General features: G+C 38.9%; 1 protein-coding gene across 19 annotated transcripts in view; it reads left to right on the forward strand.

Annotated features, from left to right (window-relative positions):
- Positions 1-18,249, forward strand: part of RHBDD1 (rhomboid domain containing 1) — a 164,332-nt gene that overhangs the window by 32,455 nt on the left and 113,628 nt on the right. For all 19 annotated transcript variants that reach the window (XR_010135867.1, XM_063712444.1, XM_063712441.1 and 16 more), the window contains 1 exon segment: positions 1,320-1,452. Coding sequence is in view for 18 of the 19 variants with exons in the window: in XM_063712444.1 (XP_063568514.1) it covers positions 1,320-1,452 (133 nt within the window). In the remaining variant the exon portion in view is untranslated.

An 18,249-nucleotide genomic window follows, 5' to 3' on the forward strand; every position in this document is an offset into this window, starting at 1 on the left:
GGGAGAACTACATAGGTCCAAGGCCACCTGGAGAACTGTCCTGCATATGCCTCTGGATGACTTCGTTAATAAATGCACCACACCCTGCCATGGCATGCTGGCCATATTTTAGGAGCCATGATAGTCACTCTGCATAACCTAACCAATTTAATTTATGCAGCAGATCCACGTGGAGATGGGATTGTCTTTATTTTATTTTATTATTTATTTATTTATTTTTTGAGATGGAGTCTCACTCTGGCGCCAGGCTGAAGGGCAGTGGCGTGATCTCGGCTCACTGCAACCTCCGCCTCCCAGGTTCAAGCGATTCTCCTGCCACAGCCTCCCGAGTAGCTGGGACTACAAGGCGTGCACCACCATGCCCAGCTAATTTTTGTATTTTTAGTACAGACAGGGTTTCACCATGCTGGCCAGGATGGTCTCTGTCTCTTGACCTTGTGATCCACCCACCTTGGCCTCCCAAAGTGCTGGGATTACAGGCGTGAGCCGCTGTGCCCGGCCTTGATTTTATTTTACTTTTTTTATTTGTAATTTTTTTTTCTGACCACCTGCTGACTGTTGAGAGATTGTCTTGATTTTATAGATGAGGAAGCCAAGACCCAGAGAAGTGAGGTTACTAGCACAAGGTTACCCAGCTAGGAAGCGATGGAGCCGGGACTTGAGTCCAGTCTACAGATTAGCTGTGTGATGCATTGTCTCTCACCTTCTTCCTCACTAGTTCCTTTTTACAGATATTTCATGGGACCAAAATTGCCAGCAGAATTTAAATTAGCTGTTCTAAATATTAGAATGTGAAGGAGAGGAGAGAAGTAGTCCTGAAACAAGGAAATCTAATCCTTCCTTCTGCTTTTCCTGACATCCTTCCCCTTTCCTTCCAGTTTGCATCCTTATGCATCTAACTGTGGGAGAAGAAAGAATATATGCCCTCCCTTCAACATGTTTTTCCATAGAGGCTAGAAAAATACATATTACTGGTATTTTTTATTGAGTTAAAATTTATATAGCATAACTATTTTATAGTGTACAGTTCACTGGCATTTAATACTAATGATAGTATTTTATTCACATGTTAGGTATTATGTATTTAGTAGCATACTGAACACCAATATGAACTTCTATATTTAGAAACATCAAAGGAGTGACTGCCTTTAGCGTTGTCTTTTTACTGAATGCAGGGTTGTAAGGAATAGGGTATGTTTTGAAGCACAAAGTTGGATGTAATCGAATAATCATTTTCACTTTTAATTAGCTTTCTTTGTAAATGTCGATACTCATACTTTTGGATTGTTGATATTTGCATGTTCTTCATTCTCTTTTAGGAGTTTTGTTTGCTTTGAAAGTTCTTAACAACCATTATTGCCCTGGAGGCTTTGTCAACATTTTGGGCTTTCCTGTACCGAACAGATTTGCTTGTTGGGTCGAACTTGTGGCTATTCATTTATTCTCACTGGGGTAAGTGTTTTCTTTTAGGGAATACAGTTGAAGGACCTGATGTTCCGTGGAGAAAAAAAATTGCAATAATAATGAGGTAACCAATTGTTTTTCACAGTGAGGTTTATTCTTTATCTATTAGGACAGAATCAAGCTTAATAGTTTTAATGTCAGATATTTCTGGGTTTGAATCTTTTCAACTATTGAGCTGTATAATTTTGGGTCACTTGTCTTAACTGAGTTGCAGATTCCTCATTTTTTTAAGTAGGAGAACCTGCTATACAGATTTGAGGATCAATATTAACCGGCCAATCAGCTGGTTAATTCTGAAAGCAATATTCCAAAGAAGCACATAGAAACCACATAACTATAAAGATTAAAAAGCTATAAGGTATGTTGATCTAATGCTTTTTATTATTATTATTATTATTATTATTATTTTTTGAGATGGAGTCTCACTCTGTTACACAGGTTGGAGTGCAGTGGCGTGATCCCAGCTCACTGCAACCTCCACCCCCTGGGTTCAAGCAATTCTCCTGCCTCAGCCTGCCAAGTAGCTGGGATTACAGGTGTGTGCCACCACGCCCGGCTAATTTTTGTATTTTTAGTAGAGTTGGGGTTTCACCATGTTGGCCAGGATGGTCTCGATCTCTTGACCTTGTGATCCGCTGGCCTCGGCCTCCCAAAGTGCTGGGATTACAGGCATGAGCCACCGCGCCCGGCCGATCTAATGCTTTTAAGCCATTTTAGCTGTCAATTGTCATGGTAGTAGAAGTTTTTAAACAAAAGGCTTTACTTAACGCTCAAAATGTGAAATGGATCAGCTTAATGCTCAAAATGTGAAATGGATCAGCTCTGAAGTCTTTTGGGTTGAGAAGTGGGATGGGGCCCCTTTCACCCTACTCGCATGTTGCTATGGCTTCCTCAGAGGAGGCACCTCCACAAAACCCTAGAGCTCCAGGAACTACAGTTTCAGAACTGCTGATCTAGATGAATTTTTTCCCTTACAGAGAAGGACTTTGAAATTCGGAAGGTTAAGAGACTTACCAACAAACAGTTTGTGGTAGACACCAGCCTTGTGAGGATTCAGGCCCCCTGACTCCTGTCTGGGGCTCCAGCCCATTGATGCTGCACTTTCTTCTTTGGTTCCTTTCTCTGCTTTTTGTTTAGAAAAAGGAGGATAAGTTGTGTTATTTTTTCCACCTCTTCCACCAGCGTCACTTTCCTTAATTTGCCTTGTACAACTGGAAATGCATAATGTTTGTTTTTACTGTGGGACTGGGCGTTGGTGAAGGGTGAGATTCAGGAAGGTTCAGAAAGAAGGAAGATTTCTATTTGCTACTGTTCTTTACAGACAGTTTTTATTTTGGTTTTGATTTGTGTGACTGTTGCTGGGTGTCTTACCTTATTTGAGAGTATTCTCATGGGGCTGTGTGTCAGCCCGATAACTCCAGGTCCTTCTTTAATGCTAATTTCCCATCACGGGCAGCCACTGGCAGCTGGCCTATAAATGACAGTGACGTGGCCCCTGAGTACCACTCATTTACAATTGTATTGCTACTTTTGACAGTTCCACGAAGAAAGCCTAACAAAATCTTCCAAGTTTTCTTTGAGAAAGCATCCAGTAATGTCTATCCCTTATCTGAACAGCCCTCTCTATACCTTGTCACTCACTGCTCCCCTGACTTGCTTGATGTGACTTGGTTCTCTGTGTCAATGATAGGCTCTTGTATGTGACTGGCAACACCCAACATTCATATGAAAATCACTCCCTCTGCTATTTGAACTTTTATCCTGTGATGAATCCATTGAATAACAGTGCATTTAATATTCTTATGTAACTATTTCTGAAGTGCTTTTTATGCATTTCATTTTTTAGGGTTCCCCCAACTTACATGGAAAAGACATGGTTGCATTTTTGTGTCATATGCATATTGTGTGGAGGCACGGGTAATTCTGAGCTTGGGAAGTAAATGAAATTTCCTGTCTTTGAACTTAAAGTCTTTTGATTTTTAAGATTTGACTGCTTTGAATGATACACTTCTAATATACAAGCATCTACTTATGCATGTATCCAAATAAAGACTACGCTAAACACTGGCCCAGGAAACCTAAGCAGTGAATGCTTCTTTGAGATGGATCTTGGAAGAATGGCTGAAACTAGAGCTCTCTTTGCAATGCATTGTTATTTGCCTGATGGTTGTCAATTAGAATTTTCATTGGGAAAACACTGTAAATCTTTAGAACAAAGCTTGCTTTATTGCAGGACTGTATGGGCTGCCCTTTGGGAGGAAAAAAAAAATCTGCCAAAGCAAACATTTGGTGGACCTCTGTGTTTTATGAAAGCCACGGAATTAGTAATTTCCCCCAGTTACAGAGTTTCATGAAGGAAAGTCACCCCAAATAGGCATCGTGAGGAGTATGAGGCGTGTGGACTTGATGGCAGAGTGAAGCAATCTCCCTTATTCACGTGGTGCTTTTGCTTCTCACAGTCTCTGTGTGTACTTACTTCAGAGGTTGCTCTGCTTCACATCCGGCTTTCCATTTTCCTTCATGTCCTGGGACCCTGATAGGTGATAGTGTCTGAAGAGGTGTCCCAGGAGGGAGATGTGCAGGCCACCTCTGGTGCCTCCTTCCTAGACCGGGCTCCTGTCCCTTCCCACCTCCTACCCCCACAAAGATTCTGTTGATGGGAGGAAGGGGGATATGTTGCCTGGTTTTATCTTCTAGCCAGATTATGAACCTCTGTGTGTTCTCCTCTGAGCCTTAGGCTGTCTAGACAGAAAACCAAAGTGGAGAATCATGAACATCACCCAGAGTAAGACAGCCACTCAGCGACTATGCTAGAGGAAAGCGGTTGAATGTGAGGGGGCCAGGCTCACATACTGGCCGTGGGACCTCGGGCAAGGTACACAGCCTCTCTGAGCCTCATTTTCCTCACCTGTGAAATGGGATATTACTTACCTTCTCAGTTTAATAAGTCAGTTTTAAGGAGTCATATGCAAATGACCTCTTTGTAAACAATAAGAAGTACTCAACCCTTTTATTATGAAATAAATAACTGGATGTGTACACTGTTCCTAAATAGAATCACACCTAATTTCTTTTTCTTTCTAAAATTAATAAATCAGCTGTTATTTAATTTTGTTTGTTTGACTTACACTCCGTACTTCCCTTTGCTCCTACTTGACTTTTTTCATCCTGAATGACAGCAGTCTAAAAATGCCCATAAGCCACTCTTAAACACTAAATAAGCAAGCCTTGGCTGCATTTGGACCCTGGGGTATTACAGTTGACCCCAGAACAACTTGGGGTTTAGGGGTGCTGAGCCCCCATGTAGTTGAAAATTCGTGTATAATTTTTGACACCCTAAAGACTTAACTATCAATAGCCTACTGTTGACTGAAAGCCTTACTGATAACATACACAGTCAAATAACACACATTGTGCATGTTATGTGTATCATATACTGTATTGTTACAGTAAGCTAGAGAAAATAAAATGTTATTAAGATCAATCATAAGAAAGAGAAAATGTATGCACTATTTGTTAAGGGGAAGTGGATCATTATAAAGGTCTTTATCCTCCTCATCTTCACATTGAGGAGGAGGAGGAGAAGATGCAGAAGAGGAGTTGGTCTTATTGTCTCATGGGTAGCAGAGGTGGAAGAAGATCCTCATGTAAGTGGACCTACATAGTTCAAACCCATGTTGTTCAAGGATCCACTGTATTTGGTAAAATATGGCAGCTGAAAGCATTACTCACTAGGCTTTAGTTACTGCTTCATTGCTAATATTTGACAAGAATAAAATTACTTTGACCCAACTAGAAACTCTTTGGCTAGATTGATCAAATGAGAGAAAAATATATTTAGTTTTTTTACTTGTTTCAATTTTTTATTATACAGATTTTCAATTTACTTATTTTTCAATTTAAATTTTATTTTCAATTTATTTTTCTACTTGTTTCAATTTTTTTATTTTCAAAAATATTTATAAATTTATAAATTTTCAAACATAAAGAAAAGTCGATGCACCATTTGACAGTAAGTTGTAAACATAATAACTTCACCCCTAAAAACTTCAGCAGGCATCTCTTAAACATAAAAATATAATTTTACAAAACCACATTACTATTGTCATGCAAAAGAAAATTAACAGTAATTCCTTAATGTTGTTTAGTAATTGGTTCATGTTCAGATTCTCCTAGTGTTCAAAATGTCTTTAATAACTGTTGTTGTGGCCGAAGGAGAACCAGGATCCAAAATTCACATATTACCTTTGATTATTATATTTATTTATTCTTGTATTCTAAGACGGTCTTCCCACCTTTTTACTTTTCCATGAAATTGACATTTTAAAGATATCAGATCTCTTGTTTTGTAGAATATCCCACACTCTAGACTTGTCTGCTTGTTTCCTTTGGAGCTTGTTTAACTTGTCCCTCTATCCCTTGCATTTCTGGAAACTGAAAGTTAGGTCTAAAGCTTAATTAGATTCAGATTAAACTGGCTCTTTTTTGGCAATAATACTCCATAGGGATGATACATGTTGCATTACATCAGGAAGGACATACGTGCCAGGTGGCTCCTATGTTAGGAATTACAAGTTTAATTACTTGGTTAAGGTAGTCTCCATTATAAGGGCACCTTTATCCCTTTGGAATTAGCAAGTACTATATGAGGTGACACTTGGACATCATGCAGATAACTTGTTACCAGTAACTTTTTGTCTAGATCAGTGGTTATCCTTGTCTGTTTATTTTAGGGGGAGTTATAAAGGATGACTTCCTCATTGGTTATTCTTTTTATATTTGTTTGATGAGATTAATCCAGAGTTGGGGGTTAAGACCCCAAGGCAAGGAATTGAGGAAGATGAATGTTTGTCAAAGGTTGGTCTTAGTTTTACGGACTTCAAGCTTATTTGGTTTTATGGGTTCTCCTTAGGAAAAAAGTACAAAATTGCACAAAAAAGTAAAAATTTTAAATGAGAAAGGGAAAGATAGTTCATAAAATTTTAAGAGCTGACAAATATTATAAACATTATTAAATCCATACAAATAATATAATATTAATTCCCTGACACACCTCTGTAATATTTTCCCCCACAGATTTTGCTGCATGCTTTTTGATCTCTTTTTCATATGAAAATAATCTGGTAATAGTATTTCCACAGAGAGAACATCATGGTGGCTCAAAATTAGTTTTCTATTATTAAGAGTTTAGAAGAGCTTTCTTCACAGCTCATCATGTAAATTTTTAGAATCACTGTCCAACTTTGGAAAGCCTCTATCAATGTTTTTTTACAGGCAAGCTATAAAATTTCAGTACTCTTCAAGTTTTTGTGAAATGATCAATAACAAATGTTTTTTGAATTGAATCAAATGTTGTCAATTGACCTTTAGTGGCAAAGTGCAGGTTTTAGTTTTCTTCATTGATCTACTTTGTTCTTAAATCAGCAAGTAATTTAAGTACTTTATTGATGTTCTTATGATGCATTCCTCTTCATTAATTGCCAGAAAGCCAAAGTCCTACTGATTATTTGTTTACACTTTCTGATGTGATTTGCATATAATTTTGTTTGAGAATTATAAACACAGGAATTCTAATAAAGTTAGTTTGCAGGATTCTCCAAAAAGGAAAGGAACATGGTACATTTATAATTGCATATACTGCGTTATCATATATGTTCCTGATGTGGGAGAGCCTCTAATTTCAGTTTTGACTATATGAATGTGAAGTGAGTCCTCTTCTTACAGTTTTACATGCTCGGTGATTGGAAGATTTTTCCAGACACTGGGTCCTGATTCCAGCATGATGGCTTTGCTGCAAGTGTTGGCTGCCACAGGACACGTGAGAGTGCTGTGGGACCGCTGCTCTTGCATCTCCTGTTATTATCCGGGTTACAAATGCACAGTGGGCATTAAGAGTATTTCTGTAAGCCATTTTTGCACTATGAAGACTGGCAGTGACTCAGCTATGCACAGAAATGACCACAAACCACATAAATATACCATGCCGAACCCAAACCAAATGTATCTTCAACTTAATGTCCCTTTAGCTGAATCCCAAAAATGCCTGGGGCTACTCCAGTGACAACTGATATGGGAGGAAGTGTGACAGAGGGGGAGTTAGAATGGAAAGAGACAGCAGTTTTAATAGGTTGTGGTTAAGATATCTCACTTTCACAAGTATAAAAGAAATATGACCATGTGAGCATGTTGCTGGGACCCCTCCCAGAGCTCTGAAGGAGCCCAGGCAAGTGAGGGACCTGATGCCTCATGAGCTTCTTGGCAAATCTGCATGTTTCTGTTGAGAGAGGGTTGGTGCAGTGATGACTCTGGGGAAGGGAAAGTAATGGAGCTGAAGAGCCTTGTAGACTGCAGGATAATGGAGGAATGAAGAGATAGGAGGTTTTGTCAAGTTTGAAAATGGAGAAAGCTGTGAGAATAGAAATTGGCAGTCAGAGGAGAGGATGCTGGAGTTGGTTTTGCTGGTGACATGGCCCTGAGAATGTCTCTGGTGGTATGAAATTGAGACATGGAGGAGGAAAAGGTCCTGGGAGTCAAGGAGTTGTTCAAGGGGTTGTGAGTTTATGGTGTTGGGTGGGTCTGTTTTCACACTGCTATAAAGAATATCTGAGACTGGGTAACTTATAAACCAAGGAGATTTAATTGACTCACAGTTCCCCATGGCTGAGGAGGCCTCAGGAAACTTACAGTCATGGCAGAAGGTGGAGGTGATTCAAGGTCATCTTACATGGTGGCAGGTGTAAGAGAGAGCACAGGGGAAGTACCAGACACTTATCAAACAACCAGATCTCGTGAGAACTCACTATCATGAGACCAGCATGGGGGAAACTGCACCCATGTTCCACTCACCTCCTACCAGGACCCGCCTTGACACATGAGGAGTATATTCAGATTATGATTCAAGATGAGATTTGGGTGGGGACACAGAGCCAAATCATATCAGGAAGATTATCTGCATGGACATTGACATTACCTAGGAGGACTGTAGGAGGTAGGGTTGGGGGACAAAGAGTGTGAGGCTACTCCGGTGTTCTCTATGGATGTCAGGAAATGGTCTTGGAGGCAGATAGTAGACAGCATCTTTATTAGTTTCTTATTGTTGCTGTAACAAAGTACCACAAACTTGGGGGCTTACAATAACACAAATTCCTTCTACAGTTGTTGTTGTCAGGGTGGAGTTCCCTCTAGACTCTAGAACAGTTTGTAGGGGAGAAACTATTACCTTACTCCTTCCAGCTCCTGGTGGCTGCTGGCATTCCTTAGCTAGGGGCTGCATCACTCCATCTCTGTGTCCAAGGTCACGTGGGCTTCTCCTTTTTCTATCTGTGTTAAATATCCCTCTGTCTCTTTCTTATCAGGACACTTGTGATTGCATTTAGGAGTCACCCTGGTAATCCTGGATGATCTCTGTACCTCAAGATCCTTAACTTAATCACACTTGCTAAATCCTTGCCATATATGGTTACGTTCGTCAGTTCCAGGGATTTGGATGTAGATGTCTTTTGGGGAACCATTATTCAGCCTACTACAGCATAAACAAAAAATAGAAAGTGGTGGAAATTCAGACTCAGAATGCCAATCCCATGTGTCTCGGCCTGTGCGAGTGCACCTCTCTTCCCTCTCCCTGGCATGCCTTTTATTGTCTCCTTGTGAATTCCTGGTTATTCAAAACCCAAATCACGTAGTATCTATTGTATGCTACTTCCCCTGATTCCTCCAGGCAGTGTTAATTACTTCTTTGTCTTTGCTTCTATAGTGTTTGTAGATTTATCTACCATAAGCACTTCCTCCATCATAATTTATCTGTGCTTTTCACTTTCTTTCTAGGCTATAAGCTTCTTTAGGGGCTGTTTCTTGTTTACCTTTGTATCTTAACCATCTGCCTGACACAAAGTAGGCACTTAGTAAATATTTGTTATTGAATGGACATAAGTTAAAGAGCATCAGTTGTTTCCATGGTTGCTGTTTGGCTTGAAATGGCTTGCTAGATTGCTTTATGAACTCTCAGATATTTTTACTTTATTCTTTCCATTATAAGGTGGACTGATATCTCATTGTTTTAGGACTTGGTATCTCACTTAAATGTAAGGAGGTAGTAATCTTGAACAATTTTGAATTAAATCTTTAGTAAAAGAGAATGTTTATTCCCTCATGTGCCTGTGCTTTTGAGATCCTTGTTAAATGTTGACCTAAATCAGTACACTATTTCCCTACCCATAGAGACTTCACAGTTTAGCAAAAGAAACACTAACTACCCACCAAACCGAAACAGAAGGTGGGAACGTTAGTTCAATAAAAATAGAGGAACAGAAAAGGAAAGTAACTCTGATTTGAGAAATTAGGAGGCTTTGCAGAGGACAGGGGTATGTATGTTGAGTGTTTGGAAATAATAGGGCAGATGATGAGATAGACTGCTCTTTGAAAGGGGAAGAGAAAGAACAAATACTAGGAAGCTTGGCAAATTTATGAAATCACAATCTATCCACAAATGCTGGGAGATAAAGCTAGTGGTGTTCCTTCAAATGTGTTCTTTTGACCACTAGTTCCTTGAGATATATCCTGAAACAGGGCTTCCTGGTCAGTAAACTTCAGCTCATGTGGTGTTCTGTGTTCCTGCAAGGGCACAGTGCACATGAACATGTGAAGGATTCTGAAAAGACTGCAGGATGGAAATTGGATTTGCCAATTAGTTTCCTAAATTTACTTGACGATAGTACCCTTTTGTTTTAGCACTGGCATGAAGCAATCTACAGAACAAATGTTCTTCATGGTACATTTTATAAACTCCAAGTTGGGAAGAGGCCAAACCATAGAGAAGAGGCCAAATCATAGAGGGCTTTGGATGGCAGGTTAATAAATTTAGGCCATGCTTGTAGTCAGAATGGACACATGGCTTTGGTTTCTGAGAAGGAAAAGCCGTGAATGAATATGTGGTTTAGGACAGGAGACCAGGAATAGTATAAAGATTTGCAGAATTGGTGGCAGGTGTCCATTTACACTGTTGACATAGACAAGAGAAGAAACTGAAGGCTAGAACTAGTGCAGTGACTGAGAGAATCGAAAAGAGCAGCCTCATGGGAGAGCAGTTTCCAAGGCCCAGTGACAGTTCATGGGCTGTAATAGGAATGACTGGTGTATTGGGAACTTCCTACATGCCAAAAACCATTTAAGCTCTTTATGTGTGTTATCGCATATCATCCTTACACCTACTTTGTGAAGAAGAAATTATTACTTCCACCACTTAAGAGATGAAGAAACTGAACCACAGGAAGTTAACTTATTGTAGCTAAAGATCAGCTAGACCATTGGATAGTCAATATTTAAGTTTCAGCACTCAGGCCCCGAAATTCATACTCTGAACTAGTGGTTCTCCAACTTTTGGTCATAAAACCCATTTAGAGTTGAAAATTATTGAGGACCTCAAAGAGTTTTGGTTTATGTGGGTTATATCTATCAATATTTACCATATTGGAAATTAAAACTAAGAATTAAAAAATTAATATCATAATTCATTAACATAACATAATTTATCAATAATTCATTTTAAATATCAATAGTAAGCACAATATGTGTTCACATAAATAAGTTTATGAAAAATTAATGTTTTCAAACAAAAGAGATGAATGGAAATATTTTTGCAAAACTTTTTATGTTTGGCTTAATTAAAAAGAAGTCTGATTTCCATATTTGCTTCTGTGTTAACTCCTAGAGCTATATCATTTTGATTGAAGGTCAATTTGGCCTCATACAGATATGTACTTGGGAAGGGTAAGAGGGATTGTTGTAGTAGCTTTTTCAGATAATCGTGGGTATTGCTCTTTGCACTACTAATTTGGCATGTGGTGGTTTCTTGAAGGTTAGTTCCAAGGTGGAACCTGAAACCATATCAGTGAACCTGACCACGTTCTGTAACATTAAAATCTGTTGATCTGTCTTGAAGTTTGAATAGATCTTTTCCCCATATATGATTTTCTAATATTATGCATTGATTATTTGGAAATATTGGTTTACTGATTATGTAGACTTTGTAAATATTGACTTAATTATACAATATCAAAATATCACATTTGTTTATGTCACCACCGATCTCATCAGAAAACTCTAAGTATTGGGAAGCTGTCAAGCTCACAGAGCCAGATAGAAGTTTTCCAAAATTCTAATTTTCACTTCAGTGCTCAGATCTTATCATTGACAACAAATTCATTAGTTGTTTTCCTTAAAGGCTTGCTTTATTTTTTAGAAAATGTGAGCCATTTTCCTTTTTTTTTTTTTTTAACCGTAGTTCATTAGTTTTTCTTTTAAGTAAACATGGCAGAGGAAAGTGGGGAGGACCCATGAAAACAACGGCTCATTCATCTCACAGCTCAAACCCATAAGTGCTTTTCTTTTTCTACAAGCATCTTTCTTTGCTATACAGCTGAAGTGCTTTATGTGCATTTCACATTTCATCACACGGTGTATTTAAAAGATGTGGACTAATCTTGGTGTTTAATAAAATTAGGAATTTTACCGCTTTGTCAAAGATATTCCTAAAAACCATGAATATGTGTCTGTGAAGAGTACAATGACTATTGCTATTGTTTGGGGCCACTGCCTTGATTCACTTGACTCATGCTAAGGCATCAGCAGGTGTCTCCTTGCTTTTGTGCCATTAGTGTAAATGTCAACATGGTTTTTTTTAAAAAAAGGGCAGATCATGTCTTAATGTTGCTGTGAAAATAGTTTTGACTTTGTGAACCTCTGGAAGGGTCTTAGGGGCTGCTAGTGATTCATAGAGCACATTTTGAGAATTGCTGCTTTAAACTCTGATGCTACCTCTCTAATCACAGGAAGACTGCTTAGCTCATATGAAAGGAAAGATGGTTATTTGCAACCTGGGAGCTTTCAAGGGAGCTTCATGTAGTTAGGGATGGGAGGGAGAGGGAAGCAGTAGAGTATGTAAAATTATACAAAATCACTGAAATTGCTGGTTAAGAACTGTGGACTTGAACTGTTAACTCTTTGTATAAAGGAGAATGGCTAATAGCAATTTAGAAGATAACTGTAACAATAGCTTCAGTCCCACGTGTTCTTTTCAAACTTTCCCACTCAGCCATTAAGAGGTGGAGTCCAGTTCACCTCTCTGCTAGCTGGGTGGATTTGTGACTTGCTGTAACCAATAGAATCCAGTGTTAAGTATCACATTGCTTCTGAAACAAGAAATTTCTTGCCTTGTGAGCTGAAATGTTTGTCTCTGGAGCCCATGTCAAAAGCATGCAGCTTTCCTGATGTCACCAGGCTGTGAGGAAGAGGCCCAGCCATCAGTGGCATCAAAGCCAGACATGGGAGTGTGTGGCCTTTGATAGAGGCACAAAGTTACCTCCAGTTTTCTCTGCTGAGGCTGCTGACATCATGGTGCAGAGACCGACCACCTCGTGCGCTTCTGAATTCCTGACCCACAGAATCTGTGAGTCCAAGAAAACATTTCTTTGGTCCCACTGGATTTGGGGAGACTTGTTCTTTGGAAGTGGCAATGGCAACCATGAGTTGAATATAGGAAAAGTAGAATGAAAAGTGTGCAAAGGACAGTGTTGAGTCGGGGAGAGTAGAGTGAAAAGAAGAGAGTGAGAGAGTCTTGGGGACAGATCCATACTGAGTTGCTGTGCTACTGTGAGTCCTAACAACAGCACCCATCAAGTAACAGAGTTTTAAATCAATGGTTTTCAACTGTGGGTTCTAACTCATTAAAAAGATGTGAAATCAATTTAGTGTGTCACAACTGGCATTCCAAAAAAAAAAAAAAAAAGACATAGAAATATTAGTCTTACATATAGAAAGGTTAAGTATTATTTCAAGGACCTTTGATTTCAGCTGTGTTTGTGTATGTGTGGGTGAAGTCTAAAATAAGTTTTTATGTGGGACACAGTACAAAAATTTTGAGAGATGCTGCTTTAAACCGGCTACTAGTTGCTTAAGCTGGATTTAAATATGTGTATGGGATCAGCATCATTTATTGCCTTCAGTGGAAGAGAGAATTCGATTGCCAGGACTCTGGTGGCAATGAGAACAGGCCATGATCATAGATTTCTGCTAATTTATCGTCTTTTGTTAGAACAAGTACTGTTTGTTCATGAGGCTTACTAATGAGTGTGCCAGCTCTCAAGATAGTTGTCTGTATACGGAAATGTGTGCTCATGGATTTAGACTTCACCTGAGCCAGAAATGCTAATAAGAGTTGTTCAGTTATAAACAAAGTTATTAATAAAACCCTTTAAAAATGCAAAAAGAAAGGGTTATCTAGAGCAAAGGAGAAAGTAAGGTATAAAATTTAATACATTTTCCCAAATGAAAGTATAACATTCCTTTCTAAATTGTTTGAAATGTAAAAGTATTTCTGACAGCTTAGTAGAAAATAAAAACCAATGGATATAGGGTCAAAAGATACATTGGGAGTCCATATAAATAAGCAACTGACAAATATATAAATTCAGCAATACCCAAATTAGTCATTCTTAGAAGAGAAACCTCCTTCGATAGAAATAACCTGATGGATAAGGACTCCAGAATGAATTTTGGTCTTCTCAGAGTTGGATTGGTGTCTGTGGCAGCTCTTTGAGAGGGGAGAAGAGTGGCTGTCTCAGATTTAGGTTTCTAAAGGAAGGTTTAAGTTATTTTTCAAGAAGTTATGTCGATTTATTGTGTTATTTTGGTCAAGTTGAGCACAGATTGGCCTGTGTGTGCATGTCCATGTGTGTATAAACACACATTTGTTTGTTGTCAAGGATGAGCATTTTCTGAAGCATGGTTTTCTGTTTATATTGTAGGATTACATCTTTTGTCTTTGTATCTACTTGGACTGTTGCATTTTTCTAATAAGCTTGGATGACAAGTGTATATAGAATGATACCCTGTTTCATTTCATAGAAACATGTTTTCCTAGCTTGCTAGAGTTCAGTTTAAATCAACATTCCAGGACTGTCCCAAGCAGATTGGTGAAGTAGGGGAAATTTTTCTTCTGTATTTCTTAGATGTTCGTTTATATGTTTCCTCCCTTTCCTCTTTACAGACTCCCTTAAAGGAAAGTTATTTGAGTCATAAGAAAGAGTTAATTTGTCCTGCCTCCCAGCAGGGCTTACAATTGAGCAGAACTCAAGGTGAGAGCAATATTTAACCCAAAACAATGATTCCCTTGAGTTAGATTTTATGAGATGAGGAGAAATTTTGAGGCAATGGACTTTCCCTCCCACTACAATTGGAACTCTTTGAGGGAATGGAGGTGTATTAATCATCTCTGCCTTTGAAGTCCAATTCTGTGGAGAGAGAGAGAAGCCCCAGCCCTGTCCTGAACAGCTGGACAATCATTCCCTGACCCGCCGTGGGAAGAACTTAGAGCACAACTGGGGACACATTGAGAACAGAAAAGACAGTTTCATCTGACTACTGAGTTTTCTTTAGGTATTCTTTTCAAAGAGATTTAGTGCAACAACTTCTTTTAAAAACTGGTTGAATTACATAAATAAGCCGAAAAGAAAGTAGTGGCTAAGTGAAAAGGTAACCTTATTTCTGAACCTCTGATTGAAAGAACAACATACTCCTTGTAGAAAAGTTGCAGATATACAAATATATGATGAGGAACCCAAACTGCCTATATTAGTTCATTTTCATACTGCTATAAAGAACTGTTCAAGACTGGGTAATTTATAAAGGAAAGAGTTTTGATTGGCTCACAGTTCCACATGGCTGGGGAGGCCTCAGGAAACTTATAATCATGGTGGAAGGTGAAGGGGAAGCAAGGCACCGTCTTCACAAGGCTACAGGAAGGAGAAGTGCCAAGAGAAGGGGGAAGAGCCCCTTATGAAACCACCAGATCTCCTGAGAACTCACTCACTCACAGGAGAACAGCATGGGGGGAACCAGCCCCATGATTCAGTTACCTCCACCTGGCCTCTCCCTTGACAGTTGGGGATTATGAGGCTTCCAGTTCAAGATGAGATTTGGGTGGGGCCCCAAAGCCTAACCATATCACTGCCCAGTCTCTCACCCAGAGAAAATTAGTAGCATTATTCTCTTACATACCCCTACCCTTGTATGCAACTGTATTTTCAATTTTTTCGTTTAACATGCTATAAGCACAGATAGAGAAGCCTCCTTTTTAATGACTGCATGATGATTTCTCCTGTAGTTCCTTAGCTTATTTTCTGAATCACTAATTTTACACACTAATTTTACTGCCTCATCATTCAGATTATAAGTGAGGATATCTGTCAGAACATTATTTGTAGGTCTTGGCTCCCAGGTCCGAGTATGTCCTTGGAGTATATTCCCAGAACAAGGTGAAGTGCTGAAACTATTTTCATGTGTCTTTATACACACTGTCACTTACTTTCTGTATGTTTATTCTAGTTTATAGGTCATCAGCACCATATGAAAGTGCTGGCTTTCCCATCCTGGCCAGCTTGAATATTTTCTATAAGTTTTTTGGGAGTTTGATATGTATTAATAACAAAAATTATTCCACTGCTGTTGCTTACAGTTCTTTATTAGTGAAATGGGACATTTCTAACATTTCCTTTTTAGCCAGTTCTATTTTCTTGTCTGTGATTTTTCTGTTTGTGTCCTTTACATATTTTCAGGAAGCTGTGATTGTTCAGTGTTAATGAGTGGTGATCACAAATACCAAGTAGTTCTTCTTATTAGATTATATATAGTAATAGACGTTAACTACACAGTACAATGTTAGGTTCTATAAGTAATAGCATAGATGATGCTTATGAATAATTTCTTTTTTGTTGACATTAATGGATACAGATTTATCATACATCATAGCTAAGAACAGAAAGTGTTTTATACTGAAAGTAAAGAAATGATATGGGCCGGGCACAGTGGCTCACGCCTGTAATCCCAGCACTTTGGGAGGCCGAGGCGGGTGGATCGCCTGAGGTCAGGAGTTCGAGACCAGCCTGGCCAACATGGTGAAACCCCGTCTCTACTAAAAATACAAAAATTAGCTGGGCTTGGTGGCAGGCACCTGTAATCCCAGCTACTCGGGAGGCTGAGGCAGGAGAATTGCTTGAACCCGGGAGGTGGAGGTTGTAGGGAGCCGAGATCGCTCCATTGCACTCCAGCCTGGGCAACAAGAGTGAGACTTTGCCTCAAAAAAAAAAAAAAAGAAATGATATGATGGGTTGTTTTTTGTGGGAGATAGAAGACATAGGCTTTATTATTTACTTATGTTTTTTAAGTAAGTTCTATTTTTTTAAACTGGACTTAGATTTGCAGAAAAATTGCCAAGATGTATGGAAACCGCCCCCCGCCCCGAACCCCACACCTAATTTTACCTCTTATTAATGTCTTTCCTAATTTTTACCTAATGTCTTTTATCTATCCCCGGGTGCCATCTGGGATATCACGTAGTAGTTAGTCCTTGTGTCTTAGATTCCTGTCTTAGTCAGCCATAAACAAATACCATAGACTGTGTGGCTTACACAACAGGAATTTATTTCTCACACTTCTGGAGGTTGGAAGTCTGAGATCAAGTTGCCATCATGGTTTGTTCTTGTTGAAGCCTCTCTTCTAGGCTACATTCTCACTGTGTCCTCATGTGGCAAGGAGAGAGAGAGAAAGCAAGTTCTCTTATGTCCCTTCTTACGAAGGCATTAATCCCTTCACAAAGGCCCCACCCTCCTAACTTCATCTAAATCTAAATATCTCCCAAAGACCCCATCTCTAAATAGCATCGCATTGGGAGTTAGAGCTTCAATATATTAATTTTGAGAGGACACAGGTCGGTCCATAAGAGTTCCTCTTGGCTGTGACACTTATTTTTATTTATTTCTAATGAGTTATAAAATCATTCCTGAACATCTGCGTGTATTAACTCTCATTGACCCTCATGTGTTTCAGAAACAGTGTTCAATTAGCCACATGGCGTGGTTTCTAAGCAAGTTTTAATTTAGGTGCATGAACACATATTGTCTTCTGTAATTAGACAGGCCTGCTGTGGTTCCATTTAAAAATGTACACGTCATACACAGAGGTGGAATTAAACCACGTGGATATGAGACATTTCTATACCAACCAGAGGCCACGGAGGACTCCTGCTGTCTATACATTAGTCAGACCTTGTTTAGGGTCTGTTTTACCCAACTGGCCTGCTCAGAATAACAGAGAAGAGCGGTAGGTAGAAACAAGGAAGCAGCTGTTTTTCTAGTTGAATGGAGTTATCTGGAATAAGGTTCACTACCCAGGTTGAAACTAATTGGCCATCATGCTGGGATATAATTGTGGGTGTGTGGATGATAATACCTACCTAATCTGTACTTAACTAACTAGGCTTGTTAATGATCAATTTTGGTGACTTGATGCGAGACTCAGGTGCGAGACTTGAGTACTATGTTGGATGTCCCAGATAATGATGACTGGAGGTTGTTTTAAAATGGTAAAATTTTAAAAAATTAAAGAAAGGGGCTATGTCATGGGTTAGTAGGTGATAATCAATAAATGGATCTAATTCAATTGAGGAGCTCTGTTAACTGTATTTTACAGGAAAAGGGTGTTTTTAATATGAGAAGTTAATTACAAATGTAGCAATTATTTTGACTCGATGTTTTTTCTGACTAATATTTTTTCATTATAAAAGTCATGAAGCCGCCAAAGCAATGTATTTCCCTTTGGAGTATTTAGAATGTGCACTTTGGCCTGTCTGGAATTTTTGTAGGAGACACTATTGGAGATAAACGTTATACAATTAAATATTCATTCTCAACTAATAAGATGATAAATCACATCTCTGGAGATTTCCAATGTGTT

This window comes from Pongo abelii, chromosome 11 (assembly GCF_028885655.2).
Source record: "Pongo abelii isolate AG06213 chromosome 11, NHGRI_mPonAbe1-v2.0_pri, whole genome shotgun sequence".
Taxonomy (NCBI): domain Eukaryota; kingdom Metazoa; phylum Chordata; class Mammalia; order Primates; family Hominidae; genus Pongo; species Pongo abelii.